General features: G+C 43.6%; 1 protein-coding gene across 1 annotated transcript; it reads left to right on the top strand.

The window, feature by feature from the left end:
* Positions 1 to 3,154: 3,154 nt before the first annotated feature.
* Positions 3,155 to 20,905, top strand: ncs1a (neuronal calcium sensor 1a; the record flags this gene model as incomplete). The annotated part of the gene is made up of 7 exons (XM_084159713.1): positions 3,155 to 3,218; positions 11,617 to 11,641; positions 15,839 to 15,977; positions 18,160 to 18,238; positions 18,828 to 18,916; positions 20,263 to 20,340; positions 20,807 to 20,905. 7 exons carry the CDS (start codon positions 3,155 to 3,157, stop codon positions 20,903 to 20,905), a joined length of 573 nt encoding a protein of 190 aa, XP_084015839.1.
* Between the last annotated feature and the right edge of the window lie 914 nt (positions 20,906 to 21,819).

Here is a 21,819-nt window from a genome sequence, read left to right as displayed (position 1 = left end):
ATCAGCCACATCTACACCCCCACCCCCACCAATTAACTCCCCCCCAAGTCAACCATGCCCACACCCCATTTAGGCCCCCTCAGATCAGACCTATGCCCCTCCTACCCACCCCAAGCCCCCCACTCCCACAAAGAGGGCCTCAACATGAAAGTCACACATACGCCCAGGCCGTGAGCAGGCAAACAGGCTCAACACCCACTCTTACACTAGCCCAAGCCAATGGCATGTACCAGATGCTCAGCAGGCTCTGCTCACAATTACTGGACTGAGGCCAAACCACACAACCAACAACATTAGACACTTTATGGAACACAAAGCCTATTTCATCCTGGAATATCCAAGGACTGAGGTCATCTGCCTTTGGCCTAAAGAGTAGGAATCTGGACTTCACCAAAGAAATCGGAAATACAGACTTTGTCATCCTACAAGAAACATGGTATAGAGGAGACGGACCCACTGGTTGCCCTCTAGGTTACAGAGAGCTGGTATGCTAATTTGGAATAGAGCAGACCTAACTCACTCTATTAAATTAATCAAAACAGGAACATTTTACATTTGGTTAGAAATTCAAAAGGAAATTATCTCAACAGAGAAAAATGTCCTCCTTTGTGCTACCTATATCCCCCCACTAGAATCCCCATACTTTAATGAAGACAGCTTCTCCATCCTGGAGGGGGAAATCAATCATTTCCAGACCCAGGGACATGTACTAGTCTGTGGCGACCTAAATGCCAGAACTGGACAAGAACCTGACACCCTCAGCACACAGGGGGACAAACACCTACCTGGAGGTGACAGCATTTCCTCCCCCATATGCCCCCCTAGGCACAACTACGACAACATAACCAACAAAAACAGGTCACGACTCCTGCAGCTCTGTCGCACGCTGGGTCTGTACATAGTCAATGGTAGGCTTCGAGGGGACTTCTATGGTAGGTACACCTACAGCTCATCTCTTGGCAGTAGTACTGTAGACTACTTTATCACTGACCTCAACCCAGAGTCTCTCAGAGCGTTCAGTCAGCCCACTGACACCCCTATCAGACCACAGCAAAATCACAGTCTACTTGAACAGAGCAATACTCAATCATGAGGCATCAAAGCCAAAGGAACTGAATAATATTAAGAAATGCTATAGATGGAAGGAAAGTGGTGTTGAAACCTACCAAAAAACAATTAGGCAACAACAAATTCAATCCATTCTAGACAACTTCCTGGACAAAACGTTCCACTGTAATAGTGAAGGTGTAAACTTGGCAGTAGAAAACCTAAACAGTATATTTGATCTCTCAGCTTCCCTATCAAATCTAAAAATCTCTAACAGAAAACCAAAGAAAAGTAACAACAGTGATAAATGGTTTGATAAAGAATGCAAAAACCTAAGAAAGAAATTGAGAAACCTATCCAACCAAAAACATAGAGACCCGGAAAACCTGAGCCTTCACTATGGTGAATCACTAAAACAATACAGAAATACACTACGGAAAAAGAAGGAACAGCAAGTCAGAAATCAGCTCAATGTAATTGAAGAATCCATAGACTCTAACCACTTCTGGGAAAATTGGAAAACACTAAACAAACAACAACACGAAGAGCTATCTATCCAAAACGGAGATGTATGGGTAAACCACTTCTCCAATCTTTTTGGCCCTATAACAGAAAACAAACAGCAAAAAATTAGGCCAATACCCGCTAATTATCAAAATACAGAAAAGAGCCGTTAAATTCTATAACCACTTAAAAGGAAGCGATTCCCAAACCTTCCATAACAAAGCCATCACCTACAGAGAGATGAACTTGGAGAAGAGTCCCCTAAGTAAGCTGGTCCTGGGGCTCTGTTCACAAACACAAACAGACCCCACAGAACCCCAGGACAACAACAACAACAACACAATTAGACCCAACCAAATCATGAGAAAACAAAAAGAGAATTACTTGACACATTGGAAAGAACAAACAAAAAAACAGAGCAAACTAGAATGCTATTTGGCCCTAAACAGAGAGTACACAGTGGCAGAATACCTGACCACTGTGACTGACCCAAACTTAAGGAAAGCTTTGACTATGTACAGACTCAGTGAGCATAGCCTTGCTATTGAGAAAGGCCGCCGTAGGCAGACCTGGCTCTCAAGAGAAGACAGGCTATGTGCACACTGCCCACAAAATGAGGTGGAAACTGAGCTGCACTTCCTAACCTCCTGCCAAATGTATGACCATATTAGAGACACATATTTCCCTCAGATTACAGCGATCCACAAAGAATTCAAAAACAAACCCAATTTTGATAAACTCCCTTATCTACTGGGTGAAAAACCACAGTGTGCCATCACAGCTGCAAGATTTGTGACCTGTTGCCACAAGAAAAGGGCAACCAGTGAAGAACAAACACCATTGTAAATACAACCCATATTTATGTTTATTTATTTTCCCACTTGTACTTGTTTCCTATTTGCACATTGTTACAACACTGTATATATACATAATATGACATTTGAAATGTCTTTATTCTTTTGAAACTTCTGAGTGTAATGTTTACTGTTAATATTTATTGTTTATTTCACTTTTGTTTACTATCTACTTCACTTGCTTTGGCAATGTTAACATACGTTTCCCATGCCAATAAAGCCCTTAAATTGAAATTGAATTTAATTGAGAGAGAGAGAGAGCAGGAGGAGGAGTGGCTCCTGTTGCCAGGGACAACAGTATCAACACATCCCCGGCTGGCCACACACACACACATACTGTATACACACACACACACACACACTCACACACTCCCGCCTCTCTTCCACCCTACTCCCAGTAGGGTGTTCCAGCAGCAGCAGCAAACCAGGATTGCAGGAAGCAGGAGGGACACGGCTCAGTGGATTACAGGCTACACCCCTCCTCTCTCCAGACTCACCCTGCTACACCGAGAGGAGAGACTAGTGCTACTGCTGCTCTTTCATCGCATTTTCGCATTTTTTGCCTTTTCCTGCTTGTTTTCTGTTTTATTTTTTCTATAATTCCACTTCATTTTTTGTCTGCTACCTGAAGAGCAAGACTTTAAAAAGTATTTTTTGATTATATTTATTTTTTAAATGGTAATGAAGGTGTCAGAACTAGGAGTCTTTTAAGGCACGTGGAGAAAGGCTTAAAGGCATATGCTTGAGCTATGGGGAAGTCCAACAGCAAACTAAAGCCTGAGGTGGTGGAGGAGCTGACTAGGAAAACCTACTGTAAGTACAGTACTCTCTTTCTATGTCTTTAGAGACTATTTTCATATATGTTTTATTCCCTTCCTTTCTATTCATTTTCCACTGGTCTGTGTCTTGATATAACAAACCATTTTTCCTCTTTTTTAACACTTATCTTTTTATACTTTCTTATTCCCTCTCCAACAGCCTCTGTTATGTGCTGTCTTTGATGGCCCACTTCTAAAAATCATTAACATTTGATTGTATTGAATATATCTGTTGCTACAGAAGAGGATGCCTTGAAATGAATCTAGCATTTTACAATAGAGCCTTAGGTAAAATGACATAACTTACCCGTTGGTTGCGATCCTCGACTTTAAAGCAGGCTATCAGCACTCTGTTGTTGAGAGACAGCCATGTGATCACCAGGTAAGGTGCTTTGTCCAAGTCTTGGATAGTGATTCATTGTATGCAAAAGCCAAGTAAATAGAAGAGCTGAAGAGAGCTGTGTGGGCCCAAAATGGCATAGAGAAAGACACATTTGTAATGGCGATCCTATGGTGGGAGACAATTATGCGACTTTCCTTTGCTATGTAAGCTTTTCAGCTACTCCTACCAAATCAAATCAAATTGTATTTGTCACATGCGCCGAATACAACAGGTGTAGACCTTACCGTGAAATGCTTACTTACAAGCCCTTAACCAACAATGCAGTTGGACATTAGGTTGTTAACGAGCAAATCTCAAATCCCCAACTGAAGAGAGACTTATTGAAATCATATATATTGAATATCTGAAAAGTATTTCAGTGTATTACACTGTTGTAAATTGGTTGTACAGCCTTTGGAATGCGGGAAGGTGATAGCCATTTGGCAATGGGGTTTGAAGACATGGACAGAGCAACCATTGTACATCTTCCTCTCAGATTGAATGGCTTTCCCTCAGGAGTGCTAATGCACGTTAGAGACTGAGTAGTCACTCGAAATCCGTTTAGCGCTTGATGCAATACTTCTGGTGAAGCCATGCTCCAGAACAATGTCGACCAAATAATATGTTGCACTAAATCAGAGTAGGCTAAAATGTAATCAAGTAAAGCAATAACTAAATAGCTGTATCTGTCCTTTTGAGAAACCGTTACAGGCAATACGTCTACATGGTGTCAGCGAAATGCTATCACCTACAGTAGCCTATGTGACTTATTTATCACTCACCACCATACTAACAGAGATAAACTCTGACCTTTTGAGGGGTCAAAGGTTGAACCAGACCTCAAGGAGCACCCCCACGGAGTAAAGATAAACTCTTGCGGATGACGATAAAAGCCACCCCCGCAATGTATGTTATGTCTCACTGTTTCTCTGGTCAAGAACACTCATTGAGATGGTTGAAATTCTCAAAAGCTACCTTCTTTTGTATCTTCTGAAAAAATACGATATTTAAAGCTGCAATATGTAACTTTTTGGGCGACCTGACCAAATTCATTCAGAAATGTGTGTTATAGATCTGTCATTCTCATTGAAAGCAAGTCTAAGAAGCGGTACATCTGGCCTACCTGCGCTATTTCTATGCTTCCCGTTATTGAAGAGATATTTCACAGCGGTTTAGATACAATGATTCTCTACACTATACTTGCTTCTTTGTCACATAAACTGAAATTAGGCTAACTATTCTAATTTTAGCAACCAGGAAATGGCAGCGCGATCTCTGCATAGTGCAACTTTAAAGGTGCTGTATGCAACAATTTCACCTGACAATAGTAATATGTTACCTTATATGTGCGGTAAGGATCGTTGTTGGAGTTGACATTTATTACCAGACAATTACTGATGTACAGTATATATCCTGCTGGTAGTGTTAGATATTAAAGCTGCAATATATAACTTTTCCATATTCACATAGAAATATGTGTTATAGACCTGTCATTCTCATTGAAAGCAAGTATAAGAAGCGGTATATCTGTTCTATGTGCGCTATTTCTATCCTTCCCGTTATTAAGTTTCATTTATGCTTTTACATTCGGTTTTGTACACCAGCTTCAAACAGCTGAAAATACAATATTTTGGGTTATGGAAATGATATTTCACAGCAGTGTAGATGGTACAATGATTCTCTAAATTAAGCGAACTATACTCATTTTTTACAACCAGGAAATGGCGGAGCAATTTTCGCATAGTGCATCTTTAAGCTTCTCTGCTCAGCCTTGATAGTTTGTTAGCTAGTTAGAATTCAGAAGAGATTTCACAGAAATAAGCAGAAGATGTTCATGTGTTTGTGTGTGTGTGATGGCAAGATACATTCCTCATGGTGAAGCATAGCGTGTGAACTAATGAGTGTGTGTGTGTGTGTTTATATGTGGATGTGTGTCTGGATGAAGACGCCCCCCATTGAGAATGGAAGCGAGCGTGTCACAGGGGCTAATTTCGTGCTCTCACACTGGGTCTCAGGGAGCGTTTCCTTATTATAGGAGTATGTGTGCCAACCTAAAGTGCTGTCGGGGAGAGGGTGCGGTTGAGACATCACTCTTCGGTTCTGAATGCGACTTCATCGCAGGGAGATCACTTCCATTTAGTCTCATTGCCTCAGCAATCAGCATTCCCCACAGTCAATGTTTCAATTTTAATGCAGGGTGATAGTGATATGATGAGGGATATGCTGTAGAAGCACTTAAGATGGCACTCATATACTCTGGAAAGTGAATTTGTCATGGAAGTCTTCAGTCCTGAGGAGGAAAGTGATGTGCATGCAAAAGGGAATGATGAGAAACCAGCTTTTGTTTGCTACACATCTCTCACCGAGGTCATTTAGTCCAGGGTTTCCCAAACTTGAAATAAGACTACACAAGAACGTACGCTATATGCAGGGTCAGCACCAAATCAATGTGCAGGGTTACTGGTGATAAGCTAGGGGGCTGGTGTAAATGGGTTCTGAGTTAGCTGATTAAGTTGGTTGACTGGTTGAAATCAGTCAATCAATCAATCAAATGTATTTATAAAGCCCTTTTTTACAGTCTTGCATGATCTTGCTGTTGTCAGATTATGCAAGCTTCTCCTGTTTTCTGCCCTGTAATTGTTTTTCCTTGAGAAATGGAATGGTATAATTAGGTTCTCTTTGGCATAGCTCAACACGCCCACACACACACACACACACACACAGAGTACACACACTCTCTCCATACAGCACACGAACAGTCATACACACTGGCTGAAAGGATCATATTGCCTCAATCCATCAGCACAAGCAACACTCAAACTCACTATACCATGCACACACTCATCCACAAAGCTCCAATTGCCCATCTCTCGATAGCTCTGCACTATGCACGTTCTAGATCTATTCCTCTCTCCTTCTGCTTCTCACTCCCCTTCTCTCCATTCCTTTCCATCTAGCTCTTCCTTTGTTCTTCCCTTTGTCTCTCATTCTGCCTCTCTCTTGTTGCTTCCTCTCCCTTCTTCTCTTGTTGCTTCCTCTCTATTCTTCTCTTGTTGCTTCCTCTCTCTTCTTCTCTTGTTGCTTCCTCTCTCTTCTTCTCTTGTTGCTTCCTCTCTCTTCTTCTCTTGTTGCTTCCTCTCTCTTCTTCTCTTGTTGCTTCCTCTCTCTTCTTCTCTTGTTGCTTCCTCTCTCTTCTTCTCTTGTTGCTTCCTCTCCCTTCTTCTCTTGTTGCTTCCTCTCTCTTCTTCTCTTCCACTTTGTCCTCTTCTTTTCAGCACAGCTTGTCTCTTCTGATTGCTTGTTGCTCTGCCCTTCGCTTGGAGAGGCTCACTCCCTATCCTTTCTCCTTTTAAAGCCTCCCTCTCTCTTTGTTTCCCCCTGCTCTCCTCCTCCTCCCCCTGCTGTCCTCCTCCTCCCCCTGCTCTCCTCCTCCTCCCCCTACTGTCCTCCTCCTCCCCCTGCTCTCCTCCCCCTACTCTCCTCCTCCTCTCCCTACTGTCCTCCTCCTCCCCCTGCTCTCCTCCTCCTCCCCCTGCCCCTACTGTCCTCCCCCCCCTCCCCTCCCCTCCTCCCCCTACTGTCCTCCCCCTCCCCCTACTCTCCCCCTCCCCTCCTCCCCCTCCTCCTACACTCTTAGAATTGTTTTTGTGCTATCTAGAACCTTAAAAGGGTTATTTGGCTGTCCCCATAGGATAACCCTTTTTGGTTGCAGGTAGAATCCTTTTGGTTCCAGGTAGAACCCTTTTGGGTTCCATGTAGAATCCTTTCTACAGAGGGTTCTACATGGAACCCAAAAGGGTTCTACCTGGAACCAGAAAGGGTTCTCCTATGGGAACAGCCGAAGAACCCTTTTGGAACCCTTTTTTCTAAGAGTGTACTACCTACCTATCTGCATAGAAATTGAACCTAAGCCTGGCCCAGATCGATCGGCTTATCTGGCATGGAGCGTGACGTATACCTTGACCATAAACAGGGAGTTTTGTTGAACAACAGCATAACATCCCACCACTGCCACCAATTGTTGGCTAATAACTCATTTTTAATACTCTCTCACTCATATACGTTCTGCACTCACTCAAAATCAGAATATTCCCTATTGTCTACTGCAGCTTTACCTTTGTTCCTGCTGATATGCATCTGTTCTGTGGTTTCCATGGAGATGAATTGCTTCCGTGAGCCCACAACATGAGGTTTTTATTTTCCGGACCCAAGGTAGTAGATTTGATTGAATGAAGTTGGGTGTTTTTTTCTTCCACCTGTACGACTGAGTAAAGGAGATTAGGGAGTATGGAGAGCTCTGTTATTTTAAGGTAGACCGTCTCGCATCTCAATGACATCATGTCAGAAATGTTCACATTTGAACTGTAGTGTATCCAACGACAGTCTTTTCTGGGTATATGTTTTTTTGGGGAGGGGGCAATTAAGTTCCTGCTCAACTGTTCTTGATCCACTATTAGCTCAAGTGCTGTCTCAATATCTCTCTTGAGTTTTAAACACTCAGATGCCAGTTTGCATAGCATCAGTCTCTTTCTGAAGAACAGAGGCAGCCCATTAAGTTGATTTCATCCCTAAGCTGCCTTTACTGTCAACAGAATGGTGATGGAGGCCCATGCAGAGTGTGCAAGCGCATCCAAATAGAACCAATGTACTGGACGTATACTAACGCTGCGCTTGTACTAACCACAAATCACATCATTGGTCCCCATCTCTACTGTGATGTCACCTTTGCCCCCTTAGCCTTAGAAACAAGCGCCTAATAGAGCCATGTCATTCTCTCTGGCAATGCTCACCGTATTCACTGTCATTTTTAATGGCCGACTTTCTCATGGACACTCAGAGGAAATGGGATTTGGTTCAAAAGGCCCCGTAGCTGGAGTCTGAGCATAGAGCTCATTCTAACGTTGGAAGATGGTTGAGTTGAAGTCGTGGACTCGTGGTGCTGTTGATTGGCCATTTGTCAGGAACTCATAAGAAAAATTATAGTTTATCAGAACATACCTAGGTTTTAACAAATGCAGTTGACTCCTGATAAATGCAATTGCTTGGAATGGTTGTGACAGCATGCACTAAACTGGTGCATGCAGATATCAGGAGTAATAACAGAGCTGTAACAGAATATGCACTTGTTAACAGTGCACATGGTGTTAACATTTATGATGTATTGATGTTCTTTCTTGGAATGTAACTTTCTTAATCAGCTTTACTATTAGTTGACTGTAAGTGTTACGGATCCCCCCGGTACTGCTGCTCATTCCGTTCACCAGTTCCGGAGGTCTACGTCACCGGCTTTTTAGGCGTCACTGACATGGATCATTACTCCTTTCATCTCTCTCTCTCCCACACTCTCTCCCACTCCTTGCATGGATTAACTCCACTGACTAATAATGGCTACGCTCCTTTGACCACTCTACCCTGCTCTCCTAACCCCCTGCTATCCCCCACTCTCCCCTGCTCCCCGCCCCCCCGTGTCACATATAGGTCTACCGTGTCACATATAGGTCTACCGTGTCACATATAGGCCTACCGTGTCACATATAGGCCTACCGTGTCACATATAGGTCTACCGTGTCACATATAGGTCTACCGTGTCACATATAGGTCTACCGTGTCACATATAGGCCTACCGTGTCACATATAGGCCTACCGTATCACATATAGGCCTACCGTGTCACATATAGGTCTACCGTGTCACATATAGGCCTACCGTGTCACATATAGGCCTACCATGTCACATATAGGCCTACCATGTCACATATAGGCCTACCGTGTCACATATAGGTCTACCGTGTCACATATAGGCCTACCGTGTCACATATAGGTCTACTGTGTCACATATAGGTCTACCGTGTCACATATAGGCCTACCATGTCACATATAGGCCTACCGTGTCACATATAGGTCTACCGTGTCACATATAGGTCTACCGTGTCGGCGTGGGTCCGATTCCGGCCCACACCTGTCTGGCACAAATAACTCAATCCCCTGCTTGACTAGATTTATTTCCACATTTCAAATATGGACAGTCCTGGGATATTTTATGGATCTTGATAAGAAATAACCATATCAGACACTTTGGATAAAATAAATAGGAAACAAATCAAATAATAACAATAGACTACATCAACATTAGTTTCCATTCATACAAAGTGTCGAGTAAATTAACACAGTAGATTTCCAATGGTAAACAATTAAATCCTTTATTTGTATTGTACGGAATGCTTGTCAACAACTGCAAATCTGTGTACGCGACCAATAAACTTTGATTTGATTTGGATTTTGGTTGCCACCAGGATTAAGGTAACACAGACATCATCTTTTAGGGAGTGGTAATGAGGTGACCAATAATGGTTGCAATTGAGATCAGCTGTGCGGGTTAATTTAGCGAGTATTGATGGTTTAACAAGACATCAGCTAGTGATAATCTTAGTGCCATCGATGGTTGCAATAGGCCCCTTGTTATTTGATTATATTCCAATAGGCTACATTCTGTAGGCTACCAGTTAGCCTATCCATTGTGACATCATGAAAGGTGTGAAAACCGATAATCGGCTACTGTTTGTTTCCCTGGCTGAGTTGATTTGGGCCATCAGTTGATTGACAGATGTAGGCCCGCCTACTGTAGAACGATAAACTTTCTTCCAGAGTGGATGCTCGTCTACGTTTTATAGTTAGGCTATGTATAATTTCTCAATTTAGTTCTGGTCTTTGGTTTGGCTTTAATATTTCATTTCGTAAAGCTGACAAGATGTTTATGCATTTGAGCCTATCCAGGTAATTGAGCTGAGACACTTTTCTTTGATATGTAAATTATCATGAAAACATTGAAATATATGCAATTAACTTGTGGGCCTACTGTAGGCTCAGGCTGGTCACTACATCGCCCAGCACAGGGCGCGAACTCCTGAGGCTCTGCGCCCGAAGCGCGCTGCTTCGACCACTGCGCTACAGCAGTTCACAATGCTCTAGCAAGCACAATGTTCCAACATCTAGTGGAAAACCTTCCCAGAAGAGTGGAGGGTGTTATAGCAGCAAAGGGGGGACCAACTCCATATTAATGCCCATGATTTTGGAATGAGAGGTTCTTTTGGCCATGTAGTGTATGTCAATTTATTATAATCCACATAAGAATTCACATGAGATGTTCTGTAGCCGGCACAAGGTACAATGTAAGTATGGTACTGCACTGTGTATACAAACACCGCTTCCAGCTGCCCCCTGGTGGCCATTCTAAATATTTATTCAGATATTGAAATCCTCCTGCTGCAGGATTATTTTCCTTCTGCGACGAAAGGGGTCAAATTAAGATCCGACATCTGTAGTTCTAGGTCTGACGATGGTAGTAGTTAACCCGCCAGCTACACAGACCTGCACATTTTATTTTCACGTGGTCCTTTCCAGTACAGTGTCAGCAACTATGGTGGATGTGTAACCAGGCCGGGGCAGTACAGCTCAGCTCTGGTTGGCTGTTTACGCACAATATAGGGGGGAAACACAGCTATGGTAAACCAGGATGGCATAGAGACGTATGGAGTTATATTAGTTGCACCAGAAATCGAATCTGAATTTCTTCATTTTGAATTTGTGTTAAGAAATATACTTTCTGTTGGCACTAAAATCACTCCATAGAGGGGTTTCATTATTCATACTCTCTACCTTTTATTTAGGCTTTTGTATGTATATACATATTATCTTTAAATTATTAAGATGAGCAGGACTACACATAGCATTTCACTCCCAGGAGATGTAAGTTATTTCAGCGACTGAATAACATATGAAGCAGTCAATACTGTTGGAAACTAGGGCTGGTACAGATTAGCATAGTCAACTGCACTAATCAACATTGTTAGATGTGGTCCATTAACAACCATGTAAACCTAATGTTACCTCAGATGTAACAGCCTCTCCCTGTAAATACATAATAACAAAGTGATCAATGTCTGTCTTGTGTGTTGTCTTTTTGTCAAGTTTTTATTCTTCTAACAATCTCCTTTTCTCTGTTTTCTGTCTGCAGTCACTGAAAAAGAGGTACAACAATGGTAAGTTTCTCTCATTGGGCTCCCGAGTGGCGCAGCGGTCTAAGGCACTGCATCTCAGTGCTTGAGGCGTCACTACAGACCCCCTGGTTCGATTCCAGGCTGTATCACAACCGGCCGTGATTGGCAGTCCCATAGGGCGGCGCACAATTGGCCCAGCGTCGGCCGGTGTAGGCCATCATTGTAAATAAGAATTTGTTCTTAACTGACTTGCCTAGTTAAATAAAGGTAAAAAAATAAAATAAATTGTCACAGCTAACAATTAAGTCAACCTCATTTAGCAAATTCTGCATTATACTTGTGTACAGTCAGTCAACAACAATGCAATACAGCTGTGAGAACTGCAGGTTCAGCCGCAGAGCTGCACTGCACCCCTGGAGCAGGTTAGGGGTTAAGTGCCTTGCTCAAGGGCACAACAGCTGTAGGTGCATTATAGTCGGCACCAGAACGCAATGGCACTCTGTTCTGTCGATTTTGCATCGACCATATTTGTGGAACGCTAAAACTTTCAGCAGACTCCTACAGTGTTTATGTTACAGCAACCGTCCTGTTCAGCCTTCGTTGCCATGGACACCCAATGCATCACTGGGTTTTCATAACCACATCTTGAAATAGAAGGCACTTTGTAAGGCTTTACAGCTTTCAAAGTACTGTAGCTGATGCCTCTTGAGTTGAATTTGGACAGACACCGTCCTTTGAATGAAACGTTAAATTGAGGTGGTTGGTAAAGATCCTGTGACATCGCAAAATAATGGGTGTCCTTTCTAAATGTCATACCTGGCCCTTCACAGTAATGTAGTAGCATTGTCCTATAATTATCCCATGCCTCAAATAAGCTAAATCACTGCTTTCTCCTCCACTATGATGTGTGGTGAGCGCTCGGTCACAAAATGGCTGTCTTGTTTCACCCAATTTGGCGTTGGATGGGTTGACTTCTATCCCTATATAGTGGGGGTGGAAAACACTGTGAAACCTAGTAAGAAGGGCTTGATGAAAACAATCCATCATTGGCTGTCCTCTGACGTATGGTGGTGGGCTGGCCGGGCTCTGTGCCCAGACTCAGTGTGTTGGCTGAGGTGTCAGGCCACACACATATGTACGTGGGCCAGGTACCACAACAGAGCCCAGTGGCACAGCTCTCTCCTGCCTGAGGCTTTGCTGGCACCGCCACCAGTCGGGGCAGCTGCAGACATAACCTCGCTAGACCCGCCTGGCCCTCATCCTGTAGCCAGAGGGCCACACCCTGACAAGCTGCTGCCGTGGTAGCTGTGTACCACAACCCTGTTGTTATCTCCTCATAGTCATTATAACCTCTGGCTAGTCTCTGGGGTTACGAAGGTAGTCCCGTGTCCTGATGTTGAGGACAGCTTTGATACACTGCCAATGTTTTTCTAAATGTCACCCCTTTCCATTTCAGCTAAATTATGGTGAGGCTTCCGATTGGTTACCCGTTTTGCCGGTCGTCAGCCTCATTATTATATTTAGGCAGAACTCACTGTTTTTATGAAAAGTAAAACATGCACGATTGGACATACGACAACTTAAATATGTAAAAATATCAGTGAGGATTGAGTGAAGTTTACAGACACCTACAATGCGTTGAAGCTGGCCGCAAGAGCAGAACACAAGAGATGTGGTGTCGCAAAAGCAGCTAAACATTTATGTTCGACATAGCCAATTGAAACAAAGGACGTTTCTGTCACAACAAATCACCTCAGACCCAGACCAGTGCAAGACTATTTCTGATTTCCAAATACTTTGCTGCTTGTGCCAAGTTCCGTGGCTTACTCTCTTGTGGCGCCCCGTACACACCACAGATGGAGAGCTGTTGACACTGGGCCGAGTGCCCACTCTGATAAAAAACTTATTAAGAACCGTGGAGAGACATGTTACTGAATGAAATGACATGTAGACTCAAAGGAGGAAGAAAAGTCTGAAGGAGAAGGCGAGACAGAAAATGACAGAAAATGCTGCAAAGCGCATACTGAAAAGTTTACAGCAAATGCCTTAAAGCTTACTCTGATCCGCTCCCCAGTCCCCACTCATGCCTCTGTCATGCCCATGTCCCCAGTCATGCCCAAGTCATGCCCCTGTCATGCCCCTGTCCCCAGTACCTAGTCATGCCCCTGACCCCAGTTATACCTTTGTGAGTTGGGCTAGACTGAAATGTGTTTGTCTCTCTCTATAGCTGCAAAAAGGCCTACGAGAGCTTCTATCACAGCTCAAAGATCACACTGTGAGAGGAAGCCATTGGAAAGACAACACACACACACACACAAACTTCTCCGCCCGCCACCAACCACAATACCCTGCCGATCCCTCTGCCTCGCTTGTGTTCTTTTAAGTGATTTTGCATCACCCCGTGCTGTGAAGATTCTCCCCCACAGCGTTCACAGTGCTAGCTAGCTGACATGAATAGAGGCGAGCGAGCGATTTCAAATCACAATGCCAGGGGATTGTTCTGTCTGCCGAGTAGGCAAACAACACATCAAGCGGTAATAAAACGGGGGCTGTCGCTGTCATCCACTAGTGAGCCTACAGCTCACATCCTTGTGTGGGAGCACAGTATCAGTCCCTCATCTCTTCCTTGTTCAGATACAGATACAGTGTGTGAAAGTCAAAGAAAACTGAACAGTGTGGGTAAACTGAAAGGCTTTGGATGAAAAACTCTGTGGTCTTTCTCAAGGCTTGGTGTAGTTTTGTTTGAGTAGCAGTAAGGTAAGAGTGCCTGGAGTTTGATAAACGGCATTGGCACTTGGCTTGGAACCGGTGCTATGGTGACATGAAAATAGAGCTCCACGCCAGTGGTGGGTTTGGCGTAGAAAAATAGAAGCGTATGCAGAAAAGTACCTCATACCTACAGTTAAAATATGGTGGTGGATCTTTGATGTTATGGGGCTATTTTGCTTCCACTGGTCCTGGGGCCCTTGTTAAGGTCAACGGCATCATGAACTTTACCAAGTGCCAGGACATTTTAGCCAAAACCCTGGTTGCCTCTGCCAGGAGGCTGAAACTTGGCCACAAGTGGCTCTACCAGCAAGATAATAACCACAAGCACCAATCAAAATCCACAAAGAAATGGTTAATTTACCACAAAATCAGCATTTTGCAATGGCAATCTCAGTCTCCGGACTTGAACCCCATTGAAAACCTGTGGTTTGAATTGAAGAGGGCAGTCCATAAGAACAAACAAACGATATCAAGGATCTGAAAATATTCTGTATGGAGGAATGGTCTAAGATCCCTCCTAACGTGTTCTCCAAACTGATAAAACATTTTAGAAAAAGGCTCAGTATCATGCTAGAGTATTGAAAAAAGGGGTGCAGGCCTCCCGAGTGGCGCAGCAGTCTAAGGCCCTGCATCGCAGTGCTTGAGGTGTCACTACAGACCCAGGTTTGATCCCAGGCTGTGTCGTGACCGGGAGTCCCATAGGGCGGCGCACAATTGGCCCAGCGTCGTCCGGGTTAGGGGAGGGTTTGGCCGGGGTCCTTAACTTGACTCATCGCGCTCTAGCGACTCCTTGTGACGGGCCGGACGCCTGCAGGCTGACTCGGTCGTCAGTGTTTCCTCCGCCACATTGGTGCAGCTGGCTTCCGGGTTAAGCGGGCGGGTGTTAAGAAGGTTTGGCGGGTGATGTTTTGGAGGACGCATGACTTGACCTTCGCCTCTCCTGAGCCCGTTGGGAAGTTGCAGCGATGAGACAAGATCGAAAAATACAAAAGGGGTGCTAATAATTTTTGAGAATAGTTTTTATACTTATTAAACAAAATCTATTTCTCTGAGCAATTGTATTAGTATTAAATAATATCATTTCCCAACTTTTTTGAGCATACAATATAGCTCAGTATTTATTTATTTATTATTATATACAGTATTTCTTTGCTTTCTTTTCTTTTAAATATTTCTTCGTAGTTTATTTCAGAAAAATTCAAAATATCAAATATTTGATGTATTTATTATGCCTCCTTCCAAGCAGACACAGCTCTTATCAGTGTGTTACTTGATAGCAGGACATTCATTATCAGATCTTTCCAGCAGGCCTTAGGGAGCCTTACTTTGGGAATGAGTTTCATCAGTCACACTGAATGCAGTAATTGTTCCATTCATCGATTCACCTCACCTGTTTTCTCTCCTCCCTCCCCTCTTCCTGGGCATCCCCCTCTCCTTCCTTTCCCCATTCCTCCCTCCATCCACCCCCAGGTATAAGGGTTTTATTAAGGACTGTCCTAGTGGTCAGTTGGATTCAGCTGGCTTCCAGAAGATTTACAAGCAATTCTTCCCCTTTGGTGACCCCACCAAGTTCGCCAGCTTCGTCTTCAATGTGTTTGACGAGAACAAGGTAACAGGCTGCCTGCGGAATGCATTTATGTTCATTTTATATTCTTAGAAGCCAGGACAACAGTAAACCAATTAACAACCTTACTGGCTTAGTGTATGAAAGGACATCACTTAACATCCCTTATCAAATGCTTGGATTGGGTTCCATTGCATAACTGAAATGGTTACAGTGAGGGAAAAAAGTATTTGTTCCCCTGCTGATTTTGTACGTTTGCCAACTGACAAAGACATGATCAGTCTATAATTTTAATGGTAGGTTTATTTTAACAGTGAGAGCCAGAATAACAACAAAAAAATCCAGAAAAACGCATGTCAAAAATGTTATAAATTGATTTGCATTGTAATGAGGGAAATACGTATTTGACCCCTCTGCAAAACATGACTTAGTACTTGGTGGCAAAACCCTTGTTGGCAATCACAGAGGTCAGACATTTCTTGTAGTTGGCCACCAGGTTTGCACACATCTCAGGAGGGATTTTGTCCCACTCCTCTTTGCAGATCTTCTCCAAGTCATTAAGGTTTCGAGCCTGACGTTTGGCAACTCAAACCTTCAGCTCGCTCCACAGATTTTCTATGGGATTAAGGTCTGGAGACTGGCTAGGCCACTCCAGGACCTTAATGTGCTTCTTCTTGAGCCACTCCTTTGTTGCCTTGGCCGTGTGTTTTGGGTCATTGTCATGCTGGAATACCCATCCACGACCCATTTTCAATGCCCTGGCTGAGGGAAGGAGGTTCTCACCCAAGATTTGATGGTATATGGCCCCGTCCATCGTCCCTTTGATGCGGTGAAGTTGTCCTGTCCCCTTAGCAGAAAAACACCCCCAAAGCATAATGTTTCCACCTCCATGTTTGACGGTGGGGATGGTGTTCTTGGGGTCATAGGCAGCATTCCTCCTCCTCCAAACACGGCGAGTTGAGTTGATGCCAAAGAGCTCGATTTTGGTCTCATCTAACCACAACACTTTTACCCAGTTCTCCTCTGAATCATTCAGATGTTCATTGGCAAACTTCAGACGTGCCTGTATATGTGCTTTCTTGAGCAGGGGGACCTTGCGGGCGCTGCAGGATTTCAGTCCTTCACGGCATAGTGTGTTACCAATTATTTTCTTGGTGACTATGGTCCCAGGTGCCTTGATATCATTGACAAGATCCTCCTGTGTAGTTCTGGGCTGATTCCTCACCGTTCTCATGATCATTGCAACTCCACAAGGTGAGATCTTGCATGGAGCTCCAGGCCGAGGGAGATTGACAGTTCTTTTGTGTTTCTTCCATTTGCGAATAATCACACCAACTGTTGTCACCTTCTCGCCAAGCTGCTTGGCGATGGTCTTGTAGCCCATTCCAGCCTTGTGTAGGTCTACAATCTTGACCCTGACATCCTTGGAGAGCTCTTTGGTCTTGGCCATGGTGGAGAGTTTGGAATCTGATTGATTGATTGCTTCTGTGGAGAGGTATCTTTTATACAGGTAACAAACTGAGTTTAGGAGCACTCCCTTTAAGAGTGTGCTCCTAATCTCAGCTCTTTGCCTGTATAAAAGACATCTGGGAGCCAGAAATCTTTCTGATTGAGAGGGGGTCAAATACTTATTTCCCTCATTAAAATGCAAATCAATTTATAACATTTTTGACGTGTTTTTCTTGAGTTATTTGTTGTTATTCTGTCTCTCACTGTTCAAATAAACCTAACATTAAAATTATAGACTGATCATTTCTTTGTCAGGTGGCAAACGTACAAAATCAGCAGGAGATCAAATACTTTTTTTCCCTCACTGTATGTCATGGCTAATGTACTGGTCCTCTGTAGCGCAGTTGGTTGAGCATGCCACTTGCACTATGGGTTTGATTCCCGGGACCACCCATACACAAAAGCTGTATGCAAGCAAGACTGTAAGTTTCTTTGGATAAAAGCGTTTGCTAAATGGCTTTAATTGTTTTTTTGCTTGCATTGAGTGTCCTCGCTGTCTGCAGTCATTTCCATTGAGAAGCCAGACTCGTTTTTTTGTCTGTTATCTTTCCTAGAGCCATTTGTGAGATTAGATTGAATGGTTGGTCTCTGTCACTCTTCAGTGGAGAAAATAGCTCCCCTACTTCCCTGTGCTCTACTTCTTCCCTTCACTCTCTTTCCTTCCTTTTGTTCATTCTCTTGTACTTACATCTCCCTCTCTCCTTCTGTTTCTCTGCAGGATGGACGTATTGAGTTTGCAGAGTTCATCCAGGCCCTGTCAGTCACCTCCAGAGGGACCCTGGATGAGAAGCTCAGATGTAAGCCTGGAGAAAATATCCTAGGGCCTAAGCTTTAGCTCAGCAGGCTAGCACAGTCTTGTGGCGTGCAGTCGACCCGGGTTCAAACCCAGTCGGTCACAGCATTAAAAATGACACACCAATTCCCTCTTTCTCTCTCTCCCTCCTCCCTGTCCTGTTCTCTCACTGCCTTGTACTACCATTTCCAACCTTTGACCTAGCCATGCTGGATCTGCATCACCAAGGTGCTCTCTAACCTTCCCAGACACCTGTATGTGGTCACAGCTGTCGTTGTACCTGAACAGCAGGGATAACAGGAATAAACGCTATGTAGGCAGAATGTCGAGCTATACTGACACTTTTTCACACATGCATGCAGATCCTCCCTCACTGTCACACACACACACAAACACCCCTGCATGCCTCAGGTCTTTAGCAGGAGTTGATCCACTGCTGACAGTTGTTGATGCATTAATTGGCTAACAGTTCGAGAGGTGTTAGGATGCATTTCAATCGAAGTGAAATTAAGTGTCACCTTTCTGTATATATTAGCAGTCCTAAGGAATATATAAAAAGTTTTCTCTGTGTGCTGTTTTCATGGCTTTTGCAGGGGCCTTCAAGCTTTACGACCTGGATAACGACGGTTACATAACTCGGGATGAGATGTTGAATATTGTGGATGCCATTTACCAGATGGTGGTAAGTCCTCCCTCGGATGTCTCAGTATCAAATATTCAGCTTTGATCTATTCTCGTAATTTTGTTGATGGGGACGGAGCATCATAATCAGTATTTCAATGGGAAAGTCTGGTTGTTAATCTTAATTGAGCCATTCTGGGACAGTTTAGATGATACCTTGTAGTGTTTAGCCTTTAAAGAAACATTCAGTAATTTCCTGCAGGTAATTGAGGCATTTATGTGTGTGCGTATGTGTTTTTTTGCGCGCAGCCGCGCGTACAGGGGAACACGGTGGGTACAATGTCAATATAATTTACCAAGGACCTCTTTTTGGTTTTATTTGCAGCTATGGGCAGCGCTCCGGGCTTATGGTGTGCCATGGGGAACAGAGCTAACTACGAATCCTGTAAAAAACAAAACTATGCTCATTGGATTCAATCCGATCTCGCTTTGTCAGCTTTGCACCTTTTAAAGGCAATGTTCCTGGGTTCACGGTAAACGCTGCATACGTCGGCTCAATCTGAAATTAGGCCTACCTTTAAATGTCAAGCGTGCTATAACACAGCTCTACCGCTGATCGGATTGAATCCCGGCCTTAGTCTATAAATGATATACATACCTTCTGACAGCCACAAATAAACCTCTATCCCTTAACACACAATGGTGTAGGGATCTATCCTTACCAGACTGGCATCAACTGGTGCTCGGTCTGTTCCAACATCTCACTATCATCAAGAAATCACAATCATCAGATGACCTATTTTGATTTCATACATCGACTATACACCACACCCCGTAAAATATTTCAAATGAAAATAATTCCCATTCCAAATTGTTTGCTCTGCCCCCATGGTGCCCAAGTCACTTTTTTGCATAGAGGTCTCCTCATTTTGGAATCAGGTTTCGATGTCTATCCACCATTGTTGCAAAAAAATATTCCCTTTTCACCAACAACACTACTGTCAATCATTGTTCTTCCATGGCTCTTACTGTTTGTGAAAAGCGAATATGTCTTGCTGGACTTACAGCACCGCAAAAGCTTATTGCTTTACTTTGGCAGGAGCTTCACTCTCTGCCAAGGCGTCAATGTGTGCTTTCATTTATGAACATTGCAAGCTGGATCTTTCTGTGTCCCGCATGCATGGTGCTAAAGAGGCAAATGTTGAGTTATTAATTTCTGTTGTTAAAAAAAGAGAATTGTTATGATCTGCAATTTGTGATATTTCCTGAAAACAAGGTCCTGTGAGGGTGGGGTGGATGTTTTGTTTTTGTCTTAACTGTTGTATTTTGTCTTAACTGTTGTATTTTGTCTGTGTTACCATGCATATGTTAAATTAAATTTAAAAAAACATTTGGTCACAAAAAAAGGGGAACACGGTGGAGTTGCCTGAGGAAGAAAACACACCAGAGAAGAGAGTGGACCGAATCTTTGCCATGATGGACAAGGTAGAGTAAACCCGTCACACACACACACACCTGTCTAATGCATGGGAAATATAGGCCAACGGCTCCAATGTATCTTCTTAGCCTGCTCAGTAGGATACATGTGCCCTGTGCGGCTGGCACTGCTCACTTAGAAGGCCTGTTTTCAGTCGGAAAACTCTGATGCCCCCCTCAAGGAGGCACTAGCTAGCCCAAGCCCTGAGGCTTTTTGTCAGATAGACTCCTTATCAAACCCAATGGAGAGTTAGATACTCTCTCAAGAGGCATTCGGAACTGGGCCAGACCAAAGCTGACTGATGCGGTTGTATAAGGGTGCAGTAAATAGGCTATACATTATGCTGAGACTTAGGTCTGATGAAGAGTGCCCTCTACTGGTTTAAAGATTGAACAGCAATCCAGCCATTATCCATTCAGTAATATGTGATTTAAATAAAGTATTATTAAAATGTGAGGATTTGTCGTTTTTCAGAACGCAGACGGAATGTTGACCCTGCAGGAATTCCAGGAGGGCTCCAAAGCAGACCCCTCCATCGTCCAGGCTCTATCGCTGTACGACGGACTGGTGTAGCAGCTCCCCTACACTCCCCACAGTGAGTACCGCATCCTCTCAAATTATGATTTACGTGAACATTTTACAGTTGAGTTTTCTCCTCCTATACATGTATTTATTTTCTTCCCACCACAGTTGTCCATGATGGCCTGTCAACGTTGTGTCACCCTGCTAAGTGAGTGATGGAGTCTGCTACCTGTCTTGTCCTCTGACTCCTCCTCAGCCTATTAAGGAAGAGAGCGGGAATCATGGAAGCTGACAATGGTGGGCCGCTGCTGTCAATCACTCATCATCATGGTTTCCAGGATTAGAGTAAATTTAACAACCGCAAACTCGTTCGCCTTCGCAGAAGCTAGTGGCGTTGATGTGTTTACAAGACATTTATCTGACAGACAGAAGGAAGTTAGGTACTTTTCTGTAAGAGGAAGAAGACCAGGGTTCATTAGGCGAAAAACAATCTGAAACAGGGAGGGACTACCTGGACTTTGTCCAATACGAAATGTTCATTTCCCGTTGCGAAACAACTTTTTAAAAAATCCATTGCGAAGCCTAATGAACATTGAACTACATGGGACTGAACACAGACTACTAGTTTAAGGACCGTGGATCTAAGCAGTTACCATCTTTATGTATTTATGTTCTGTGATACTGAGCATCAGTTCAATATGCTGCAGCCAACGACTAGAAACTGCTACTGCCACACTGACTGTCTTTTAGAACGTTTGGAAAAGTGCACCTTATTTAATTGTATTTAAATAACAGCAGCTCATGTTTGACATCAGCATGAATTAATATTGATTCTGTGTTCCTGCCGCACAAAGCTCTAATTGTCGAAGTACGTCATTGATTTCAACACCAACTAAGACCTGCGAAGCGAACAAGGGCGAGGTTCGTCGGTGTACTGATGCTGTATGAGTTTGAGCCAACTATTA

The sequence above is a fragment of the Coregonus lavaretus genome, assembly GCF_964263955.1.
Source record: "Coregonus lavaretus genome assembly, chromosome: 4".
Taxonomy (NCBI): Eukaryota; Metazoa; Chordata; class Actinopteri; order Salmoniformes; family Salmonidae; genus Coregonus; species Coregonus lavaretus.
The sequence above is the reverse complement of the archived record's forward strand: the minus strand, read 5'-3'. Positions and strand labels throughout refer to the sequence as shown.